This window comes from Pomacea canaliculata, linkage group LG14, assembly GCF_003073045.1.
Source record: "Pomacea canaliculata isolate SZHN2017 linkage group LG14, ASM307304v1, whole genome shotgun sequence".
NCBI lineage: Eukaryota > Metazoa > Mollusca > Gastropoda > Architaenioglossa > Ampullariidae > Pomacea > Pomacea canaliculata.
Genome location: NC_037603.1, coordinates 8,707,562 through 8,731,603, shown reverse-complemented (window position 1 = coordinate 8,731,603; position 24,042 = coordinate 8,707,562). Strand labels below are relative to the sequence as shown.

The window sequence follows — 24,042 nt, the reverse complement described above, 5'->3', positions numbered from 1 at the left end:
ACATAGGGATATGACTGACTTTATTAAGCTTTCTCCCAATAAACAGAAAAAATAAATAAAATTCAAGAAAGTATTATTTAAATTTTATACTTGTTATAAAATATTTACTTTGTGTATAGACTTTTATGAGTATGAGAAAAAAATTTTAACAATTGTGTGTTGTAACCTTTTTCTTTCCCCTTGGGCTATTTCTGTTTTTTAAAATCTATTCACTTGAACTTATTTATGTAAATCTACTCCAAGAAAATTATAAACACTTAATGCTCATAGAAATTCTTCTTGTGAAAGCAGATCTGCTTTTGTAATTTAATATTTGCCATGTCTATTAAATTAGTGCATATACAGCCTTTTAAACTTCACCTAAAACCTTTACAGCACAGAATGCTTGTATTTCCACTCTTGTCTTAGAGCAAAATCATCTTTCAGGAATTTTTAAATGCTGGTTATGATAATACTTTTAAATCAAGAATATGTACAGAACATTTCTCTATCCATTTTTTTTTTCTTTTAATAAAGATTGCTATGATGTAAATGTGGTGTCTTTTCATATGTGCAGCATGAAACATCTTCTGCAGCAGATGCATATTGTGAAGGATCTGCTGGTGTTGTCTGATGCTGTGGCAGATCATCTGGCTATCATGGAGAAAAATTTCTGCATTCTTTCTTATTTGTCTCACACATTTGACAGGTACCAGCCATTATGTTGGCCTTGAGCTTTTGAGACCTTTTAAAATTCTATTTGGAATTGGTAAACAAAACTGATAGCTTCATACTCCCCAGTTAAGTTGAATGAAAACTTGGTAACTGTTTCTCATATCCCTCCTGTAAACATTATTCTTTCATGAAAGTTAGAAGTCTGAAAGTATTGTTCTCCAGCCAAAGTGTTTTAAAAATCAGATTTATAATGCCTGGTACTGCCCAGTATCACACTAGCTCATTAGTGAGTTCTTTTACATAGCTACACTGGTGCAGTGTCCCTTTTCTCAGCCTGCTTGATGGTTAGGGTTAAGGTGTAAGGTTAGGGTTTAGCTCTATTAGCACACTTCAATGTCCCCTCCTGGCAAGGCATGCAGTAATGGTTAAAGGCCTATTCCCACGCTGCAATGTTGGACACTTAGCAGGGTTAGCAGCCCCCGCAAGTCGTTAGCGAGTTGTGCACATGGCACGCAGAGAGGCCTTCTCGCTGGGTTTCGAGATATAGCGCGTGTTTCTATTTTCTCACTAGGCCGACCTACATAATAGGGCTGTAGCCAGTCGGAATGCTTGAACATAGTTGGCTCCCTTCTTACCTCCACATTGTAAACAATGGCCATGTGGTCGGAGGAAAGCTGTGTGCTCATGACTTCTCTTTGGGAGAATTATCCGTGTCTGTTCGACTGCACAGCCCGATTACATGAACAGATATAAGGCTAGAATACCTTCATGGAAATCGCTTGCGTTGTGGGCAAATGGTACAACAGGTAACAATTTAAGAGTGGAAGATGACATTTGCAAAAAGCGTCTACATGTACTCTCGTGAATCTTCCGAAAATATTTTAGAAGACATGAATATGCTCCTAAGCGACTCCTTCGCGTTCCCCACTCCCTCACCCACATATCTTTTTCTTTCTTCTTCTTTCTCTCTGCTACATTATGCAATATCACTATCGTAGCCGCAGTTGCTTCCAAAAGTATCTCGTCATCGATGTCGTCTGCCATATTGTTGACTACCCATAATGCGCTGCGTGGATGATGTCAGCTCGCAAGACACTTGTGTGGTCTAGCTACGTGAGAATAGGACGATGGCACTAAGCTGTCCAGGCGCAAGTTTTTTGTACAGGAACATTGCAGCGTGGGAATAGGCCTTAATCCAATACTTATCCAATCTAGCATGATTTTTTTCATTTCCGCTGCCTCTCCATGTTCTTCTCTGGGTATATATGGTGGCATGCAAGAGAGACCACAGCCACGATGCTTCAACCAACAAGTGTCCTGGTCGCAAACAAATGGGTCCTCAGCCCTCAGTGATGCAGTGTTCACATCATTTGCTATAGGGTTTTACATCATGAACCTTTATCCTTCCCAATATTACCTGCAAAACAGTAGGCAGTACGGGCATTAGCTCTGCTATGGTGATGTTAGTGAGTGCATGTGAGCTAGGGATGCTCTAGACCACTCAACCCTCAGGGCATGTGGTCATTTGCAGGAAATGTAATATAGTTTTACCCTCATGGGATGTGTTTGGATTCGAAGCTCTCTCTCTCCATTGCACTTGAGTTTTGGTAACCTGCTGAACTGGAGTAGAAGGTGTTGACCATCAGGACACACAGAATTATGACTAATTTGACTTCCAGCTGAATGTTCAAGGAGCCAGTCATAAGGGTAGACTTCAAGAAAGACAGATTAAACCACTTACAATATTCTAACATATTTGCTGGAGCATGCCGGGAAACAGCTGAATGATGAGATGAGATACTTGTGTGTAAAGATTTCACTATTATAAGGAGTTGTCCTTTCTCTACCAACTATTACATTGTAACCGGACTGACCGGCACCTCTCGCTAGCACACTATCTTACACCTAGCGCCAAATCAGTCCGTTCCTCTTTGTCGCTCCAGGGAAGAGGACGGAAGTTCCCTAGGAGAATTTTCCTGTCTACGAAAATTCTGGCTCTCGTTAGTCGGGTGCGTCGTCTAGTTTTTACCTGCCTCGCGTTGTGTACTTTTTTACCTATACCTATCTCTACACGCACCCGAGCTACAGCCGACCTAGGAGTCCAACAAAAGACCCTGCTTTACTTTTCTAACTACACGTAAAGTGTCTTTTCAGTCGGTGCGTCAGTTCCGCCGGACCTTCTCGTGTGTTTTTTTCTCTTCTGCTGCTGTCACGACTACATACACAGGGATAGTACACACCGAAAGGACATAAAGATAAAAGATAAAGACATAAAGGACTTAAAGACATAAATTTATTTACAGTATATACACATCTACCAACAAAACAACTACCAAACTTATACTACCCTATCCTACCTATTTAGAACCTAACACCTAACTCCGGGGGTGGGGGAAATGGGTGAGTGCCACGAGCCGCTATTGCCAGCGGACCAGATGCCTTGTGGCACGATGGTACTTCTCGCTTGCTCAACTCCCAAAGGGGGGAGGGGGAAAAAGAGACTGAGTGTCACGAGCCGCTATTTCCAGCGGACCAGTGGCTTTGCAGCCCAAAGGTACTTCTCGCTAACTCAGACTCAAAACGCTCTAACTGCCATACCAGCAGGACCAGTTCTCGTGCGGAGAGAAAAAGGTGCAGGTGTAGCAATATGAATCATTGAGCAATATGAATCGTTGAAGCGAGGCATGCGAAGAGAATGTACTGAACCTAACAAGAAATAAAATACTACAAAGTTAAATTTAACAGTTGATAAACAAATGAAACGTTTAGGTTCAAATTATTATAGTTTGCAAGCGATGTGGATAGTGGACTATTTTTGTTTGATATCCCTGCGCGAGTGGGTGTTTGATTGTCTGCTAAAGAGTAAATACGCGTCAAATTTAAATAAAAACAACATGAAAAAGCTAAACACATACAACTCACGCTTTATTATTGGTTTTGATTTAGTAAAATACCACGAAAATGTCTGCTAATTCATTCAACAACACTAGAAGATCCACAGTTTCTACGCATGAGCATGCCTCGCTTCAACGATTCATATTGCTCAACGATTCATATTGCTACACAGGCGCTGCCTTACGCCCGCATTTTGTACAGGGCAGCTTGGGTACTACGTCACCTGCTGTTGCTGCCCGTCTCGCGCTGCGCGCCGCTCGCGCGACTACGCGTGGGGTGGAAGGGGATGTGGGGTGGAGGGACTAGGCACTGTCAGCAGTACCGCTGACCTAAACAGCGCTCCCGCTACAACATTATTATTAATATCTGAAATCATCCTCTCCCTATCAGTTATTATCGGTAATCCTCTCTCTACCAATTATATAAGTGAAGTGCAGTACCCAAAACCATTAACCTGAAGCTACTTGCTCAAATAAAAATCAACTATAATCCTGCCATATTCTTGAGAATTCATATGTCAAAATCTTTATCTTAGAAAGCGCATCCAGTCTTAGGCAATGGAAGGAGTGTTTCCTGAACCAACAGTGTCATCATAAGTGGAGTCCTACACACAGGGATGTACATGATTGATGATACAGCCTCTCATAAACAGTGGAATCTTGCACTTGTGAAGGATACCATGATACAAAAAGACATTCAGACAGTAAAACTTTATGTCATGGGTCACAGTTTGAATGAGACAGGGAAAAAAGTGAAACCAGTGACATATTTGGCATATCCAGTCTAAAAGCACAGTTTGCCACTAGAAATCGTGTACATGTTTCAGAAACCACCAAGATCATCAATGTAGTCAGGATAAGAACTAGTAGAAATTAGTAGGACTAATTTTAAATCTTGAATTCCTAATTTCGAAGGGGGAGGGTGTCCAAGCTGCTTGTGGTTTTGCATGTTTGTGGATTAGTCTTTTTTCTGGTGCTGCCTGTGGTTAATTGTGTTGCATGTTATGGATGTCATTTGCCTCATCTGTCCTTATCCTAACAAATGAAAGGAGAATCAAAGATGTGTGCAGTAGAATTAGACTGTTTACATAGACCATAATTGTTAATATTAATGAGGATTTATATAGTGCTTTTCCAATGATTTGCTCAAAGTGCTTTATATAAATAATATACAGACTGAATCACAGTATGGTCCTGACTGGGTCATAGTAAAGTCGCTGTTATGAAAAGTTGTTATGTTTATGACTTGGTGGTAAAAGAATCAGAGTAACGAAGGCTGATCCATTTCAAGTTGATGGGGCTTGGTAGGAGAAAGACCTCTGTCTAATGTCTTTGTCTTAGCTAGTGGAAAGAAGAAGGAAAAAAATAACACTTATTTCAGTTATACAACATTTCTGATTGTATCATGTGGAAAAACTAATCCTCTTGTAAAGAAAAAGTTCTACCAGCTTGACAGTGTTGAGCAGATTAAGAAGCTTGAGTTGGAGAGGGGAGGGGCACAATGTAAATTCACACATTTATAAGAGAACATATGCTTTCATGTGCACAGTATTTTATCAGTGAGAGAGCTGTAATTTCAGCCTTTTTGACAGCTACATTGCAAAAGGACCTATTTCACAAAAGGTGAAAACAGAAGCAGAAGTACTTTGTGGTGGAAAAACAAATCTAAAGTAATGTTGAGTTACATTGCCATCTTAGAACACCAAATTCAGTGTGTTAAAAAAAATTCCTAATATAAAAATTCAGTCTTCTGGGGAAAAAAAATTACACAAGGAAATTGTGCTACACTGTAAGATCAGAAACAAGTAAAAATCCATCAGAAATACGCAAAATGTGTCAGACTTGACATGTATGTTCTTAAAAATATAAAAATTTACCTCTTAAGATGTTGCTTTTTTAATACTTAAAACTACATAACCATAGGTCTGTTAATAAATATACATAGCCATGGGTTTGTTAATAAATCTTGAGGAGTGGAATCTTTTATGTCTTGTCTTAAGAGATATTCAGACTGTTTCAGCTTTCAGTGAAATGATTAGACTTTCAGCTTTTATGGAGATTTGTTTTGAGCGTAGATTTCTAATGAAAATACATTTGAAATGTTTCATTATTTATCAGGGCAGCCTTTTTCATCATTTCAGTATGTAAAAATGAAGACTGAAACAGATTGTTATAAAATACATGAAACATTCTGTCCATAGTGAGTATTGGTCAGTAAACACGAGTCCTGCTTTGTGTTAAGTGCATTTAGTGCAGTTCTTACATCTTGTCCCTTGAGTGAATGTTGCCCTATCTCAATGTGCACAGGTTGTCTGCCACTGTTTTTAGAGATGATTACACTTCTGATATAGAAGCGAATGAGTAAGTATTTGTTTTATTTTATCCTCAGTAATGCATCCATTATTAAGCTTTATCTTTAGAAAAAGGAAATGTGGGAGGTTTTTCTTAATTAGTAACATATAATAGAAATATTGTAACAGCCTGTGAATTTTTGTTATGGGCTTGTGTTGAACTGCAGTTGTTAATGAAACCTACACTTCTTCAGTAGATGAGCTGTCACTGGGTGCCAAGATCAGGGCTTACAGGTAGAGCGACTAGAGAGACTAAAGATAAGATTTAGCTAGCTTAGCTGTAAAAAGTATAGTATCATGGGCGTTTCAGTTTGTCACCGTCATTAGATATTCCTTTACCATCAGGTGCCAAGGTCAGGGCCTACAGGCAGAACCAATATATTAGAGAGACCAAAGATAAGAGTTAGGGTTTGCAGATTCCTGCCTATAAATTGAGGTAAAAAGTATGTAAATTGCATAAACTCAGATGGCTGTCAATGGGCTACAGCTGTACAATCTACTTGTGAGACTGAACATATTGCATGGATATGACCTTGTCATCCTTATAACTGATATAAATGGAGTATACTCTATTGCTTAGTGTTTTTCTATTTCCCTATTCAACTTTTTAAAAAAAATAGAACTGATATTGTTTTAGGTTGATCTAGTAGAAAGTATTTTCCTTTTTGCTGGGAATTTAAAAAAACTTAGACATTTTCAGAAACTAGGGAAAGTCTTAATCACAAAGGAAAAAGTGATTCAAACACTGGATTAGTCACTTGCCATTTGTTAGGAAGTTAAAGGACTGTTTTCATGGTTGCTTCCTAATCTTCTTTTTGAAATGTCTGTTGTGCATCAATAAGAAATGTCCATTGTCTCCAGAGAGAATATAGGTCCCCCTATTCCAGAGACAGAGGGTGTGACTTTTAGGAAGAAACTTTGCTGGTTGCTGTTCCTGCTTGCAAAACGTGAGTTGGGGTTTGCAAGTATTATTTATTTGTTGCAACATCATTTGCTTGTGTTTAGGCCTTCTCTTAGTTCAGGAGAATGGTATTTGGTTTACAAAAAATTTTCTGTATCATACAAAGAATATTTTTGCAGAATCCCATGGTGGATTACATTAGTGCTATTCATGCATGTATGCCATATATATTCATATAGAAAAGCTAAAACCAGATCTTGATCAAGTTTAAAACTGTGTAGAGCCAGAAATGACTTATCACTTATGTCAAAGAGATTCAGGATTTATCAAGGGACTATTACCTTTTTATTTAGCATTAATAGGAATTAGTTTTAGCAGATGATGGTCTTTGTTTAGAGGTCAGTATGGTTGACTGATCAGGTCATACTATGAATTAGACATTGCCTGTCACTGGGAAGGGGAATGTGCAGGTTTTTTATTCTGTAAATACTGCAGAACCTCCCTCTTAAGACTCTCAAAAATTGACCAAACTCAGGTCAGAGTAGGGAGATCAACGAGTCTGCTTTCATGCAAGAAACCTTGACTTCAAGCACCTATAAATTCAAGTTCATTTATTTAAATTAAAATGAACTTCTTCTTTTTGTTCCTATTCGCCCCCAGTGGAGCATAGGGCCGCAACCACACCCTGCCATCGGACCCAGTTCTGGGCGTCCCTTTCCAGTTGGGATCATGTTTTGCCAGCTGTGTCGGCCATTCTGTGGACTGATCTCCTCCAGGGTCTCCCAACCCTGCACCTCCCCTGTGGGTTCCAGCCCAAAGCTTGTCTTGTTAAATTGTCGGCTGTCTTTTGTAAGGTGTGACCGATCCAGCCCCACTTCCGCTTCTTGATGTCTTGGCTGGCAGGTTTTTGGTTGGTTTTTTCCCACAGGTCTGTTTTGGAGATCTTCTCAGGCCATCTGATATTGAGGATGTGACGCAGACATCTGTTGACGAATATCTGTATCTTGTTAGTGATGGCATTTGTCACTCGCCATGTCTCAGATCCATAGAAGGACTGACTTTACATTTGTGTTAAAGATGCAGATTTTGGTGTGTAAAGATAAAGCCTTGGAGTTCCAGATAGGTCGTAGGGTGTGGAATGCAAGCCTGGCTTTGTTTATTCGGCTTCTTACATCTTCATCTGTACTTCCATATTTGATGACTATGCTGCCAAGGTAGGTGAAACGGTCAGACTCTGTAATACATTCTCCATGTAGTTGTAGTGGCCTGTTGGGCTTCTTGCTTGTTGTTGACTTGCATTACCTCTGTCTTCTTGGTGTTGATGGTCAGGCCAGTCATCGCTGCTTCTTCTGAGAGCTGAGTGAGCTATGTCTGTGCATGTCGTTGCTTGTGGGACAACAGGCTGTCATCCGCAAAGTTGAAATCCTCAAGTTGCCTGGCGAAGGTCCACTGAACGCCCATGTTGCTGTTAGAGGCTGTTCTTCTCATGATTCAGTCTATGACAATCAGGAAGATTGTCGCTGAGAGCATAAAATCTTGCCTCACTCCAGTCCTCACTTCAAAGGGGTCGGTCAGCTTTCTGTTCTTGATCACCTGGCATGTCGAGTCCTCATACAGCTGCTGGATGATGGCAATGAACTTTGGTGGAAATCCATAGTGCTGCATCATTTTCCAGATGGTTTTCCTTTTTACAGAGTCAAAAGCCTTCTCGAAATCCACAAAAGTTACGTTTAGTGGTGACTGCCATTCAATGGACTGTTTGATAATATTTCATAGTGTAGCGATTTGGTCTGTGCATGATTTTCCCTGCTGAAAGCCTGCCTGTTCTTGCCTCAGTGTCTTGTTTAGGGCATTTTTCAGTCTGTCCAGGATGATTTTGGTCAGCACCTTACTGGGAATGGACAACAGCGTAGTCCCACGCCAATTGCTGCACTGTGTCAGTTTGCCTTTTTTTGGGTAGCTTTACTAAAATGAACTTGCATCTCTTAAAAAGCATATCGTAATACTTTTCTTTGTTTTCACTTTCGCTTGGTCATGCTTATTCTGCCATTGTCACACTTGACTGGAGTTTTATGGGGGAACTCTAGAGGAAAACAAAGACATTCTTAAAATGCACTATAGTTCTGAACATAAAAATCGTGCTTGTGAACCATTGTGAGATTTTAATCAAGTGCATTTAAAACAAACTTTCAAACTAAACAAAAATGATGACAAAGTTTGTTTTTGTTAAAAAATAACTGATTTAAGAGAAAATTTTGTTTTGTTCTCTTGTGGGACTTGTTTTCTGAACGTGTATAGCCAAAGGGCCATTTTTGTTTAGTGAAAGGGTGACTGAACATGTTCGAACAACACATGGCTCTGTTGGTAATATTTGACATTAACTGCTACTTCTGTGATCAGAAATTGGTTCATCTTTTAGACCTGGATTTCATTTTTGGGATGATATGGTCATTACAGGGTTGATTCGAGTCAGGCAGGTGATAGTTTGGGTGATATGGTTTGGGTTGCAATGACCAGTGACCCAATGAACAAGCAATCTCAAAATGTACGTAATTTATCTTCTGTGATTTCTGCAGAAAATCATATTATAGGGCTGCCCAGAAGCAATCTATTTTAAAATATACTTAATTTTTTTTTAACATGTGACCTGCAAAAAGGTTGTAATAGAACACAGATGGTTGATCGTAAGTCGGATTGTGGAGGTAATAGAGATATTGTTTAATAGAGATGATATATTTGAGTCATAACTAAGAGTAGGTTGTAATAGAGAAGGTCTTAATAAGGTGGTTTTACTGTAATTAAGTTATCCTATGACTTAGATATTGATAATTGCTGGTATAGGGGAAATGTACACCATTTTCTTATGTATGTTTGATCTCTTGAACTTTTTTGTGGCATGAAATGCGTGGCAAAAGATAAAGTTTTCTATCACGGTCTTCCTCTGGTGGGTAAATTATGTGACCTTTGAAAAAATATTATTTATCAAGAGTGATTTGTTATAAAGTCTTTGTCCTGTATTAAAAAAGTTCAGAGTAACTGCTGTCACACAAACAGAAAACACCACTTTGAACTTAAAAGTATATGTGCAGGCAGTCTTATTAGCATAATTGTCATGAGTTGTCTTTTTTTTTATTATTTTTTTTTATATCTTTTATCAGTATGAAGCTCATTTATGTGGCCCTATGCTCCTCAGTGAGTAACAAGGAATAAACTAAAATATGAAGCTTATCTTAAAAATTGTGGTCTTGTTAAATTTGGTGTATTAATGAGTAAGGGAGCTATAATTTCCACCTTTTTGTCAGCTACATTGCAAAAGACGCTGTTGCAAAAAAGGTGAAAACAGAAGCAGAAGTACTTTGTGGTGGAGAAACATTACCATCTCAGAATACCAAATTCAGTATTAAAAAAAAATTCTTATATGAAAATTCAAAACTTTTGTAAACAAAAATTGTTAAATTTGGTGTAATAATGCATAAGAAATACTTTTTAAAAATGTCACTAATTAACCAATATTCTGAGAGCAGGTTTCTGTGGAACATTGTGTCATTGGGATTCTAAATATGGCAGTACAAGAAAATTTCTGTTTATGAATATCCACAGAACGCTTCCTTGGTGACAGTCTTGAACTTGTTCATGGATTTTCTGTTCTGTTGTGTTGTTTGGAATACGTGATGCGTACAACACCATCATTTCTGCTGAGTCCACCTTATGGTAAGGTGTTAGGACTTTGTTTTGATGAATGTGTGTAGTTTCTTCACTCTTATTTTGTGTTTTGTATATGTTGATGAAAGGTGCTCTCATTTTCTCTCTTTATGTATATAAGGAAAGCATAATGTTAACATGCTTGATGCTGGGGATTTCTGTACAAAGTGTTTACTAGTTCATGCCTTCCTCTTCTTTGGAGAAATGTATGAGGATAATGAAAAGGAAGAGTTTCTTCTCTTTATTTTGTCTATAGATGCTATCAGGATTGGCTGTCATCGTGTACTGGAGAATGGCAATATTTCATTGCTGACAAAACTTGCTGAGAATTTCTCAGCCAGTGAAGATGAGGTGAGATACAAAATAGCTCCCACTGTGTGCAAAACTCAAGATGTGTATGATAGTGTTGTGGTATTGTTGATAGTTTTGTGGTGTTACCTGTGTTGGTGTTGTATTGTATTGTTGCTATTGTGTATGGTGGTGGTGTTGCCTATGTACGATGATGATGTGGCATTGTTTTCAATTTATGTTGGTGTGGTATTGTTGATAGTGTTGTGGTATTGTTGCCTGTGTGTGTTGGTATTGTATTGTTGCCTGTGTATGTTGGTGTGGTTATGTTGATAGTGTTGTGGTTTCTTGTATGTTGGTGTTATATTGTTTTCTGTGTATGATGTTGTATTGTTGCCTGTGTATGATGGTGCTGTGGTATTGTTGCCTTTGTGTTTGTGTTGTTTCTTGTATATGTTGTGTTATACTGTTGTTGCCTGTGGTTGTGAAGCATTAGCCTAGAAAGATAACTGGATGATGTTTGTAAGAAAACAACTTCAAAAAAAAAATAGTCATTTAACTTGATAGGTATAAATGAACAGCAAATGTAAGATTTTTCTACTGTACCAGTCCCAGTAAATGACAATGACAAACATATTGTGGCCTATATCTGTGCAGGTTAAAGAATTGCATACAAGTTGCATGGAGCCATTTATTCAAGAGCTACTTAACAGAGATGGAGAACTTGATGTGAGTCGGATTTATGTGTATGTAGGGTTCTTTGTACTATGTATTTAATATTTGACAAATGCAGACAGATGAAAACTTAGAGGGGCAGAGAATTTAATAATAATAGTTCAAAATGACCTTAACAAATCCCTGATGATAACAGTCTACATCTGTAACTGATACTTCAAACATATTTCACTTCCTTTCCACTGTGGTGATATGATTTCAAGCTGTCTTTTAGTGTCAGAATAGAAGACTTTAGTGGTAGGTACAATACATGACTGAGACACTGTTGATAACCATTTTGCTGACTTAATGTCTGCACTACCCACAAGAGCTCAGTATACATGTTTATATTATGCATGAGGCCTAACATACCATTTTAGTGAATTTTAAAGTTTGAATAAAAGTGTTGTCATAATTTTGAGCTATTGTTTAGTGAATTCACTATTGTATGTGGCTTTAAAACATTAAAAAATTCTCATAAAAATTTCTTGTGTGTATAGATGGACAAGTTAGAAGTGATGTATTTCAAACAGCACACCCAAGAAGGAGACCTCAACGAAATGTTGTTTCTTATTAAAGATCCTCTTATATGTCCCTCCAGTCCACAAAGGTAAAAGAAACGTGTTCAGAAATCTTTTAAAATTAACAGTTTCCAAAAAATTTCCAGTCATATTTTGCTGGAGGATTTTAAGAAATTAGCTTCAGACTCTTTTCTCTTGTTTAAATTGTTTAAAGTTCTGAAAAGTAGACTTAAATTTTTCTGATAATTTTTTTTTCTCCTGCTTTCATAAATTCTTAGGATTTCTTGAGACTACATGTTTTTTTAAAGCACATAATACAAATTATATTTAAATGTTACTTGATGGTGTGCGTAACTTTGTTGAAAAATCAGAAGCTTGGGTCCACATTTTTTGTCCATTTTTCTTATTTAACAGCAGCAACAGCACAACATCAGAGGGAAACACCCAATCTGGTCAAATTTTAACCCCTGTCAGGTAACAGATGCTTTTGTTTAAATATGCCCTATTTTGTGCCTAATAAGTCAGTGCTGTGTAAGTTTTGGCGGTCTTTTGTGTCACTCAGTAAGATTTGCCCAGTTTTTGTGTCTGATTTGTTTTTCCCCTCACATGGACTCCCTGTAAGATTTTCTCTTACTGTCATGACTAACTAGAAATCATTTTGTTATATCTCCTGTTTGGCATGGAGGCAATATATAAAATTTCCTTAAATGCATTTCTTTGTAAGCATGTTTTTGACTTGTGATGCTGTGTTTCAGAGCCACCTTGTACTCTATTCAACAGCTAAAGAGTACTCTTGCTACAGCCACAGATGAACCAAGTGTCAGACTGAAAGAATACTTTCAGGTTTGGTATTTGATGCTCTTAATCCTTTCTCAGGCTATGGATAGGCTGTGGGTTAGGTAAGGTTTAAGGTTAGGGTAAAGGGTTAGAATTTATTTGTTTTTTTTCAAATTTTTTTTTTTTTTTGAAGCATGTGAAGTTTCTTATTTCAGAAGCTAGAAACACAATAAAGACAATTCACTTCTTTGCCATTTGACATTGCATGGGGAACATATCTTGATGGTGGCCACTCACTTGAATCAGTCGTTCGTCCTTTGGCTGGTACTGGTCATTGGCGATATCACATGGATAGAGGTGGCAGCTGACAAGCCCCACCAGTTAAACCTGTTTTTGGCGATAGTGAGTGAGTGGGTCCTGCACAAGACCAGTCTGCTCCTTCACGTTCGTAAACCAGTTTTTCTCTGGCCACTGCAGTGTCAACCACACTTAAGGTCTCTAGAAGGACAGTCTTTGACAAGACATTGTGCTGGATCACATGGTCACACCAGACCAGTACTGCTTCACTGTTGCAAGGAGAGGTTTCTGGTATCCTATGAGTATGGTAATGATTTTTTGCAAAATTCATTGGTCTTATGTACAAGATCCGGAGCAACCTCCTCAGGCAACTGTTCTTGAATGCCTGCATTCCTCTTTCTTTTGCATCATATCTGCAAGCAGAGTCCACATCTCACATCTGTAAAGCAGAATTGGTACTACAAAGGAGTTTGTAAGTACAGATTGTACTTCGTAGTAAAACCGATGTTATGGCTGTTCCTCACCCTGACCAGTCTACCTGTTCCCGCTGTTGCTATCCCGAGACTGATGTGGATATCTGCCATGAAGCTGCTGTCTTTGGAGAAGGTGGCTTCCAAGTACTCGAAACTGTTAACCTCTTTAAGCCATACCCCATTCATGTAGATCTCTGCTCTGCTGTTGCCAGTGATTGTGACTTTGTTCTTATCAGAGCTGGTTTCCTTTTCATATAAATTTGAAGTATCTCACAATCTGTTGGTGAGGTTTTGCAGTATTTTGCTAGTGCCTACTATTGGGTTGGTGAGAGCCTACACTCTGCAGATCAACCTTCCACCCATGGACATGTAGTGTAATGGTCATTGAGAGTTTCCTGCATGATATTTTCCAAGATGTTGAACAGTGCAAGTGATAATGGGCACCCTTGATATATGCCTATTGCATATTTGCTCTGGGAGGTCATACCTATTCCATGCATTTCCACCTTTTATGAGGCAAGTCACTTACTTGTTTGTCCTTGGTATTTGAGAAACTTTCCTTTCATAGTCCTTGTAATTACTTATCTTGGCATTCAGAGTGTTTTCTTACAGTTGTTTACAGCTAAAGATCATTGTTTTCCTGTTCAAGTCTACTCCAGTGAAACTTATTTTTCATTTTTACAAACAGGAAAACCTTACTTGCCGATGTAAGGTTTCAGTTTAATTCACAGCCTCTATTTCAATAGTGGCGTTTTTCAGAGCCACATCTCTTAAATCTACTTTCCCTTTTGTGTCATTTTAATTTAAGTTATTTATTCAGTGGTTTTTAACACTATCACCGGAGAATCTTGTTTCCACTGATTTGATAAATTTGAGAGTCCCTTGCCCTGATGTAGCCTTTGTTATTGAATAGTTTTAAATGCCAACCCAGCCAACCAGCCCATATCAGTCATTTTTAAAACAGATGGACAAGGGAGTGAGCAATACTCTAGCACCCAGCTGCTTTATCTCTGCATTAGACTGCCAAGTATAAATTCATTCGTGTTGATACCAGACGACCTAGTGAAAATCTCATGACTAACAAATTGTCATACATTGCTAGCATAAGATACTGACCTAGAAAGCATAAATGTGAGCATTGAAAATGTCGTGCAGTCTTTTGGCCTTTGAAGTTTATATACAGAAAGGAGATACGCGATTTTTCTCAAGATCCTCTGCTAAGGCCTAAAAATATATGAAAGAATAATTCTTAATTTCCAAGGTGTAACTGGTATTTTTTATTATTTTCAGGTTTGAAATATACTTCACAAAAAGTAGTCTTATTTATTTTGTTGATAGACATTGAAATGTATTTGTTTTTGATATCATATGTTTTTTTAACTCTACTCTACCATCATACATTTAGAACTCTAACTGTAGCCCATCTAACACCAAAAATACATTTATCTTATCTGTTTCAGGCATGCTCTAATGACCCTTCCTCACAAATTGCAGAGCGAGTAAGACAGATGAGGGATTTGTTTGTGAGAAAATTTGAAGAAGTAACCTCCTCTTTTCAGTCTGTGGCAGATCCCAGGTATACGCTGGGCATCAAGCTTTACTATCGCATGCTGGAACTTATGCTCAACTATGTAAGTTGAAACAAAAAAAAAAAAAAGTAGATTGCAAGTTGTCTTACATTTCTAAATGTTCTTGTTTGCATTTCAAAGTTGTTTACACTTTTCCTTACCAATGTCTATGGGAATGTAACAAATGACTTTTTTTTTTTATATTCTTAATACCATTTTCATGGCTGTTTACATGCTGAGTGGAACTGACCACTGTTGGCCGCTGATGCTTTAATTAATCAGGGTTAGGGTTAGATGTGGTGCAGAAACTCCTGTGTGTATGAAACAGTTTTGCTTGTTTTATTATTAAAGAACTAGGTTTCTAAATATATTTCCTGCAAAAAGGGGTGAAAAGTGTATTGATTTATAACCATTTACTGTTTTCATCTTATTTCCTACTAGAACTATACCTTTTTAAAACATTTTTTTTAATCAGATAAATTTGGGGTTGATTGACCATGTTACCGGTTACTTAAAATGGATTTCTTTAATAATAACTCCTCGGGTAAACAGCTGTTTGGTTCAAATACTATTTTAATATATTAGAGTACTGATACAGTATATGTATGTGTCACATAATATTTCACACAAAAAAATGACTGTTACTTGAGAGGTGACTGATCTTTATTAAGCAAGAAATTGTTATATACAAGCTGTCACATATTTCAGGCTTTTAAACTGGTGAAAGTAAGTATTATAGTACATTTGAGCATTTAAGTTATTGCTGTATTATTGGGATTTCCTGCTATTTTGTGCACTTGGCGATGGAACAGATATTCAGAAGCTTTCCGAAGAAATCAGAGAATGTAAAGGTGTACAAAGGTTGGGCTTAATTTTCCACCTTTCATGACCTGTTTAATACAGCTTTTCTAATTCGCAAAGACAATTACAAGATGTATAGTGCTTATGTGCTGGCATTATACAGCTACATGTTGATTGCATGACAGAAGAAGACAAAGATTGTATGATTTATTAATTCTCATGGCTTCTCAGGGGACTTTGCAGTCACATTTTGTAGAGTTTGGCACAGATGGGGCACCATAACGCCATTGTTGTGATGGCTGGATTTTCTCTTTGGCATTGCTCCTTTGCAGCAGCAAGTCTCTGTTGCCTGTTGGCCTCAAAGGTTATGAGGGATTGCATGGATCAGCCTACATCATTGGCTTATATCACTGGCTGAAGCCTTCAGTTTTAATTTTTTTTTAGTTTGAGATTACACCATGGGAGGCTTTCCTTTAAGGTGTCTTTGTAGTACAGTGGAACCTCAAATTACGAGCATGATTTGTTTCAGGAAAATGCTCGTAATCCAAATCACCCATATATCGAAGCAAATTTTCCCATAAGAAATAATTGAAACATAGACGATTTGTTCCACAATCCAAAAATATTTATTCATCCATGCCTCACAACACTATGGATGCCACATCACTTAAAGTTATTGAACCATCCCCTACGTGCCTTAAAACTTTCTTTGTTTTCTGTTGACATACATGGAAATTTACTTACGAGGTCGGTGTACGAGGCCTTTGCCTTCTTGCAGATTAATTCTTGCTCACAGTATCACCTGCTAGATGCTTCTTGTTATCCACATGAGAAGCAACTTTTCTACATCTTCCAGACCACGTGACCATTGCTTTGATACTCTTGTGACTCCTTTTGCAGCATCTAGACCCTTTATTTTTATTTTTTCTTCAGTATTGTGCAAATTGTTGACGTTATACAATTTCACAATATCTGATGCTCACATGCCTTGTTCATGCTTTATATCATTTCCTTCTTAGCTTTTATCATAATACCCTCCTTTTTACAGGTTTTATTTTCAGCTATTTTCTTGATGGGATCTATTGTTTCAATACAGACACAAGTGATTACAATATACTCAAACGATCATATGATGTGGACTGGGCAAGCGAGTCATTCCAACTGAAATCCATTTTAGGAATGAAATATTGAAATAGAGGCTGTGAATTAAACTGAAACCTTACATCTGCAAGTAAGGTTTTTAACTCTCTCCTGCCATCAGATACCAAGAATGGAGCAAAAGGCTTGTGTGTCGAAATTTTGAAGCCATCTGTTCTTGCAGTCTTACACTGCCAGTTGCTATTCAGAAGACTGACATTAACTGCCCTTATGGCTTCTAGGCTATGGGACTCTTACCTTTACCTGTTAGGTGTAACATTCATCACAATCAGCTTAGGGTTATGTTGAGGGGCCTATGGTGCCTAGGTTATGGGATGCTGTACATGTAACATTGTTCAGAATGGGGTTAGTGTTATGTTCACTTATGCCCATTATGGCACCTAAGTTATGGAATGTTGTAGGTGTAACATTGTTCAGAACTGTCATTCAGTTATTGTTCTTGACAGAGATTTACAAAGACAGGAGATCTTAGTTTTAAAAAATCTTTAACCATAACCTAACCCTGACCACCTTGACTAAATTGACTTAAATTTCTTAAAGTGTAGTTGGGACAGAGCCAACTGTCTGTTGATGTTTATGCATAGCTGTCCTGCAGATTATTTTGGAGAAAGGAGAGTGAGAATAGTCTTACTGAGTAGGTACACACATAACTTTGGGGGTGGAGACAGTTCCAATAATTAGTCTCTCCATTTTTTTGTTTATTCAGATACACTGATAGGTCATGTTATCCTGTTAAGCAGAATGAAAGCACTTTATAACTTTTTTATAAAAAAGTAATTTATTTCATTCACCTCATTGTTTTCAGGAAAGCAAGCGTCTGTCTCAATCTGTACTGAACACACTTCTGAACAAAGATGACTTCCATCGGTCTCTGATTGCTTGCTGTTTAGAGGTTGTTTTGGTGGCATATGGTCTCTCCAGTAAGTGCACAGACTTAAATAGATATGTGCTTGTGTGCACACACACAACCAAGAAGCTTTATTTGCATTCTTTAGTGTACCAGCATCATTCTTATTCTAGGATAAGCTTATTTGAAAAGTACAACAATTTAGATAGCAATGGGAATTGGATAAAATAGCAGTTTGAAGTTATAGCAGTAGGTGTTTATCATTAAAAATATTTGTAAAAATAAAATAAACTGCAATAACAAATATGCTGTTGAAAACTACTTTAGTGTTACTTGTGTTTTATGTGAAGGAAGCCTTGGAGTAAATGGCGAGAACCTTGAACATTCAACATTTAGATTTCCATGGATTTTGAATGTTTTGGCTATTGAGCCGTATGACTTTGCCAAAGTACTTGAACATTTTGTCAAAACAGAACCCAAGCTGCCTGCAGATATTGTTAAGGTAGAGATACCACTTTTTTTTCCTTTAAAAATAAGAACTTGTTTTTTTGTTTTTTTTTTGGTTTTCTTTTGTATGGCAAAGGAGATGAGAGACTGTTTTGAGCAAAGCAGAAATTTCTTATTGGTATTTGCTGGTTTTTTTTTTCGAAGTATCAAGGAAACGTGAAAGTTTGTTTATTTTAAAACAACTATTTAAAAGAAATTCAAATAGTATAGTTCATCATTCATTGAGCAGTTATGTTGTTTTGACTTTTCTGCACAATATCCTTCAACTTAAAAGTGCATTTTTGCATATCTTTGTCTACATCCTGAAACTTTGGGTAAATGCCATGCTTTTATAAAGTATTTGTTATACATATTGTTTGTATATTCCAGCATCTACAGCACATTGAGTACAAAATCCTGGAGTTCTTTGCTTGGCAAGAGGTACTTCTTATCTTCCCATTCATTTTTGTTACTTACTGAATGCCACAAATCCATCTTTAAAAAGAAGACGCTTCCATTTGCGATTTACATTTAGTTTTTGTGCTTTTTGATTGCTAGTTATGGATTTTGTGAAGGCTAGTTAAAGTACAAAGCATAATATACAAGGACATAGATCCACACTTGGATCTAAGTAGTGCTATGTAGCACCCAGACAACAGCAGAACATTTTCTGTAAGGCCATGATCAGTCACGTACTTTCAGGGAACCTTTGCAGAATCTCCTTACTCACCCAGGTGGTGTCTGTAACATACATTCTTTATGTAGCATTATTCATCAGGGCCTCTTGACTTCCTGTTCAAGCAAATAAGAACAAGCTCAAATTTGTCCTTAATTTCTCTTGACTTGCATTTTTATGAAGAAGTAACATTTTCTGATTGCTTTCTTCACAGTCAGCTCTAACATGTCTTTTCCAGTTGCATTGCATGTTTTTGACCCAGTGCCGTTCTGTGAATGATTACAGTTAAACACCACCATTCATGTTTTTCCTAACATGCACCAGCACATTATTGAAGATATGCACATGCATTTAAGGGCTCATACAGAATTTTTAATGTCTTGGAAAGTTTTGAAAAACACAAAATCATTTTCCAGACCTGGAAAGTTTTGGGATTTGGGGAGAACATTTCAGTGAATGAAAAAAATGAAGATGTATAAGCCAAAAAAAAAAATCAGTGTTAATGTAATCTATTTAAGTAATAATCTGATACATCATGTTGCACCATTGGCACAAAAGTGCCTTGTGCATATACATGCATACCTATAGTATATGATACATAATACAAAAGTTTAAAGAGCATTACTTAATCTTTAAAAAAAAATGCACAAACCTATTTCTTTGTTTTCATGCTAAATGAAAGCGTGTTAGAAAAAGATCAATGAATGCATATTCATCAGTAATTCATTGTTTTAAAAAAAACCACAGAATTAAAGTACAGTAATTTTCAGACAAAAAAAATGCCAAATCCCTTTGCTTGACACAAATGACTTTACTATTCAAACTGCTCTAGATGAACTTCAAGACCATCAAGCAAGAAATAAAAGTGAATAACTGATAAAAGCAACTCTAGATTGCTGTGCTGTCTGAGAAACTATTCAGTTTGCGAAAATGGTACACTCTTTCCTGACCAAGTTTAAAAAGTGTTATTTGGTGTTCACTTCCCATTTAAGCTGGAAATCTGTAACACTGTCTCTAAAAAACACTGTACCTGAATGAGTCGTCAACAATCTCAACAGGTTTGTCGTGTACTATAACAGAGACTGAGAATTGTAGTATGTCATTTTCCCATCAGAACTCAATAAAAGAAAACGAAAAAATTCAGAGTAAATTTCATAAAGGGCTTTATTCGAGAAGAAAATAGAATGAGACAACCAAAAGTTAATTTACCTTTATATTTTAACAGGTTAACAGAGCTGAAGATTAATAGTAATGAAGGAGGAGGCTGTTTTGGTAACAAGAAAAAAATAGTATATCTGATTAATAAATGTCTTTAACATTAAATAGACCAGGTTAAGACAGCTAGTGGAGATTAAAACTTATAAAGGAAGATGTCATATCAATAATAAGGAGAAACAGCTGTATATCTTATTAATCTACATTTTCAGTTGCTGTGACATTAAAATATTTTGCATAGTATTATTTGTGTACATCAACTGCTTAAAGAAAAAAATTATTGAAAATGCGGAAAATTCTTTTTAATAGGCTCTTCTTTTTTGTTTTTTTCCTTCTGAGGGATGAGGGTGCCTTGAGACTCATTTTTTTTTTTTGAAAGTGTAGAATAATGTCTAAATTATTGTAGACTCAGTCTTTCATCCCTTGATTGGTGCTGGTCATTGTGGTGGGCACATGATTAGAACCAGCAGCTGACAAGTCATCTTAGTCAGCTTTCTGCAGTCCACAAACATATAAACAAGCAGTATTCACAGGTCATCTTATTCAGCTTCCTTCTGTCAAAAAATGTGTAAACAAACAATATTCACAGAGTGGAGAGGGAAGAGGACTAATCATTTAAATCTTTAGTATCCCTGCACATATCTTGATGTGAATAAAACTGCTTGGCTACAGGGATCATCTTTATTTGATGTGATCAACAACTATGACAGAGGAATGTGTACGCCTCCTAGAAATTCACCAACAGAACATCCTTCAAGCAGTAATGGACTGACTCCCTCTGCTGCAGAAATGTAAGGCATAAAATCTACATGACTTAGGATAACTCTAACCCAGAAATGTAAGATGTAAAATCCATTTGATGTGCCCTTACCCAAGCTCAAAGATTAACTGTTCACAAGAAGGGAAGTATATTAAGAGTTGGATGTTAAATCTTCAATATGCATTTTTATTCTTTTCCGACTAAAAATGTGTAAGTCTCCATCCAGTCCAAATGCATATGAATCCTGGCACTTTAGTTACACATTGAACTGTATGTTGAAATAAATATATTGATTCTTGCCTTGTATTTGTACGCTCATTCAGCAATTTTTTATCGCAACAATTTGCTCTTGAAAGGTTTCTTTCTCCTGTTCCCATCCGCCCAGCATCCTCCCAAGTATATTCTGCTACATCTACTTCAACTACCCGATTACCTTCAGCTCCTCGTCGATCCACTTCTCTCACAGCCTTTTTCAACAAAGGTAAAGTACAATTATGCAACATTGATACCACAGTTGATTGAGCAGTTATTTTTGGTGGAAGAGATTAGGGTTAACCCTAATTTCTTTCTTTTATTAAATAATTTTATAAACTTATTATTTATTTTATTTAAATTTATTTAAATTATTATTTTATTAAATAATTTTATTCATGCTGTGAGTCCATGCTAACTCAAATGTTAGGACAATCTTATCAGGACTAATGCTAATCTGCACACACACATATATATATATAGTACTACATGTGACCCACCACCATAAAACAAATCCTTACTCGCAGACAGCTCTTTGACATCAGAGGCCTGGAAAGATGATTAGGGTAAACTTTGTGCAGTTTCACTTTTTTGTGAAAATGAATTCCTTGGTCATTAAACTAGCAGGGAAATAAACAATTGTATTAAAGTAGAAGTGAGAAATGGTCTTAAAATATGTTTTAATTAAGGTACCCCATGGCGATTAGTCCCAGTTTTCGCAGGAAAATGATAAAATTCCAACACTGTTACTGTATTCATGTAACCCTAACCATGTCTGTAATTACTAATTCAAATATTATTCAGTCATATGATTTGTCTGCAAAAGTTAATGAGTATGCAAATCATGTCATTGATCCCATTGATATCTGATGGGACTTTTCCCTTGGTAACAAGAAATATGCTGAGCAGTTGGCTGACAAAGAGGCAATTCGTTTCTGCAAGTCTTTTTTCACACTTTCAAAATACTGTGTAAAAGAAGAAAATGGCAGAGAAAAAAGAAAAAGCATCTTACGGATGAATAATTATTAGCTTTGCTTAATTTCAATCTTTGACTCTTCAATATTCAGAATAGTAAAAACTGGAAGATAACTGAACTGTCAGAATATTTCAGGAAAGATGACACTGCAGACAACTTAGCGAGCGACTTCAATGAATCTGAGTGAGAAAAAGCCTTTTTAGAGAGCAGTGATAAAGATGTTAATGTACCACTTGCTTACTTCATCTTTGGTATGGAGAAAGGGGACTTTTTTTTTTTTAAAGCATTTTTTTGTTTTCTGAGTGTGCATGCTGATTGGAATGCAATAACCCTTTTCTTTCACTGCTGTTTCTTTACTAAGGTTCTAAAGGATAAGATACTAAAACTTACAAATGTTTGATGCTCTGCACATTTTATGATTTGAAATAGTATAGCTTGATGTGTTTTATCATTGTTCAAAATACAGTGCAGTATAAACTGTTAGAAGTACATGTTGCTAAGGAAAAACCTTGTGGTATTGCTGAAAAACTTTGAACCTGTTTTTCTGAAAATGGCTGATTTCATCATAGCACACTTCAGACCTGTATAAATCACTCAATTCTGGGACTACAAGGACCATTTTAGTATCAAAAGAAAGCTCTAAATCTGAAGATTTCTAAGTTAAGAATCATTTTTTGGTGGCAGGTCACACATATATATATATACACACATGTCTCAGGTTTTGTTGAAATACGGTCAAATATCAGGATCTTGGTCTCCTTTTTTTTTATAGATATATATAAAATTGCTCCAAACATTTCAAAAGTGATTGTTATCCAGTTCACTTATATAGTACTAGCAGGTTTTGGACTCAGTAAAACGAAGAGATCTTCCTACAGCAGTGCCAACTATACAAAATCACAAGCTGTTAAAACCAACTATGAGCTACGTTTGCTGGTAAAAAGTGTTTACAAAATTGACGCTTCCTGGTCTTAAGTTACGCATTAAACTGTCTTCCCATTCTGGTCTACAAGTAACATTGTATCATCAGTTGTAAACTCATCCAGCACAATGCTAAAAACAACTGACAATGTGAGTATGTATGTGTATAGGGGGATTGCTGTCTGTCTGCCAAGACCAACGCTTAGCCCCTTGCGAAGTGATCCACTGTTAGTCTCAGCAAGCCGTAACAAAGAATATGACTCAACTGGGAGCTTTCTAGTATCATGCCTCGTTTTAGTAGTTAATCTGAAATTTGAATAAACCGGAAACTTTGTACACAACTGCCTCATTTTAGTAGCTAACTGGAAAAAAATCATCTGCCAGCAGTCCAGTAATACAAGTTCATGATATGAGGGCACCATTTATGTGCATGCTCCAAACATCTAAAAAAAGAATTGGTGAGAAACAAGATTCAAGATTCTTTATTCTGTCACCCTCTAAGGCAGCGGTTCTCAACCTTTTACTTGTGGCGACCCCCCTGACGAACACCGGTACGTCCGCGACCCCCCTTAGCCAGCAAGAGCGGGGGGGGGAGAGAAGCCTTAGCTAACCTCGAACGCCGCGTCGTAGAAATCAACAACGGAAGAACAAAGTTCGTATCTGCAAGAAGTATAACTGTTAATGAAATTTTACTAAAGCAAATTCTGTGGTGCTAATAAATATTATTTTATTGGACACTCACTTTGATTAATGAGAAGGTTGAGCCTGCTTGCTGTTGCATAGAGAAGCGAACCTGTGTGCGATGTTCGT

At 37.0% G+C, this 24,042-nt stretch overlaps 1 protein-coding gene across 3 annotated transcripts in view; it reads left to right on the top strand.

Annotated features, from left to right (window-relative positions):
* Window positions 1–24,042, top strand: part of LOC112555129 (retinoblastoma-associated protein-like) — a 48,713-nt gene that overhangs the window by 4,297 nt on the left and 20,374 nt on the right. For all 3 annotated transcript variants that reach the window (XM_025223350.1, XM_025223349.1, XM_025223351.1), the window contains exons 5-19: window positions 557–688; window positions 5,856–5,909; window positions 6,761–6,846; window positions 10,401–10,511; window positions 10,759–10,853; window positions 11,448–11,519; window positions 12,005–12,114; window positions 12,440–12,499; window positions 12,781–12,868; window positions 15,033–15,203; window positions 17,905–18,019; window positions 18,297–18,448; window positions 18,823–18,873; window positions 20,996–21,114; window positions 21,440–21,564. In XM_025223350.1, the coding sequence (XP_025079135.1) occupies window positions 557–688; window positions 5,856–5,909; window positions 6,761–6,846; window positions 10,401–10,511; window positions 10,759–10,853; window positions 11,448–11,519; window positions 12,005–12,114; window positions 12,440–12,499; window positions 12,781–12,868; window positions 15,033–15,203; window positions 17,905–18,019; window positions 18,297–18,448; window positions 18,823–18,873; window positions 20,996–21,114; window positions 21,440–21,564 (1,541 nt within the window). The remainder of the gene's footprint in view (window positions 1–556; window positions 689–5,855; window positions 5,910–6,760; window positions 6,847–10,400; window positions 10,512–10,758; window positions 10,854–11,447; window positions 11,520–12,004; window positions 12,115–12,439; window positions 12,500–12,780; window positions 12,869–15,032; window positions 15,204–17,904; window positions 18,020–18,296; window positions 18,449–18,822; window positions 18,874–20,995; window positions 21,115–21,439; window positions 21,565–24,042) is intronic.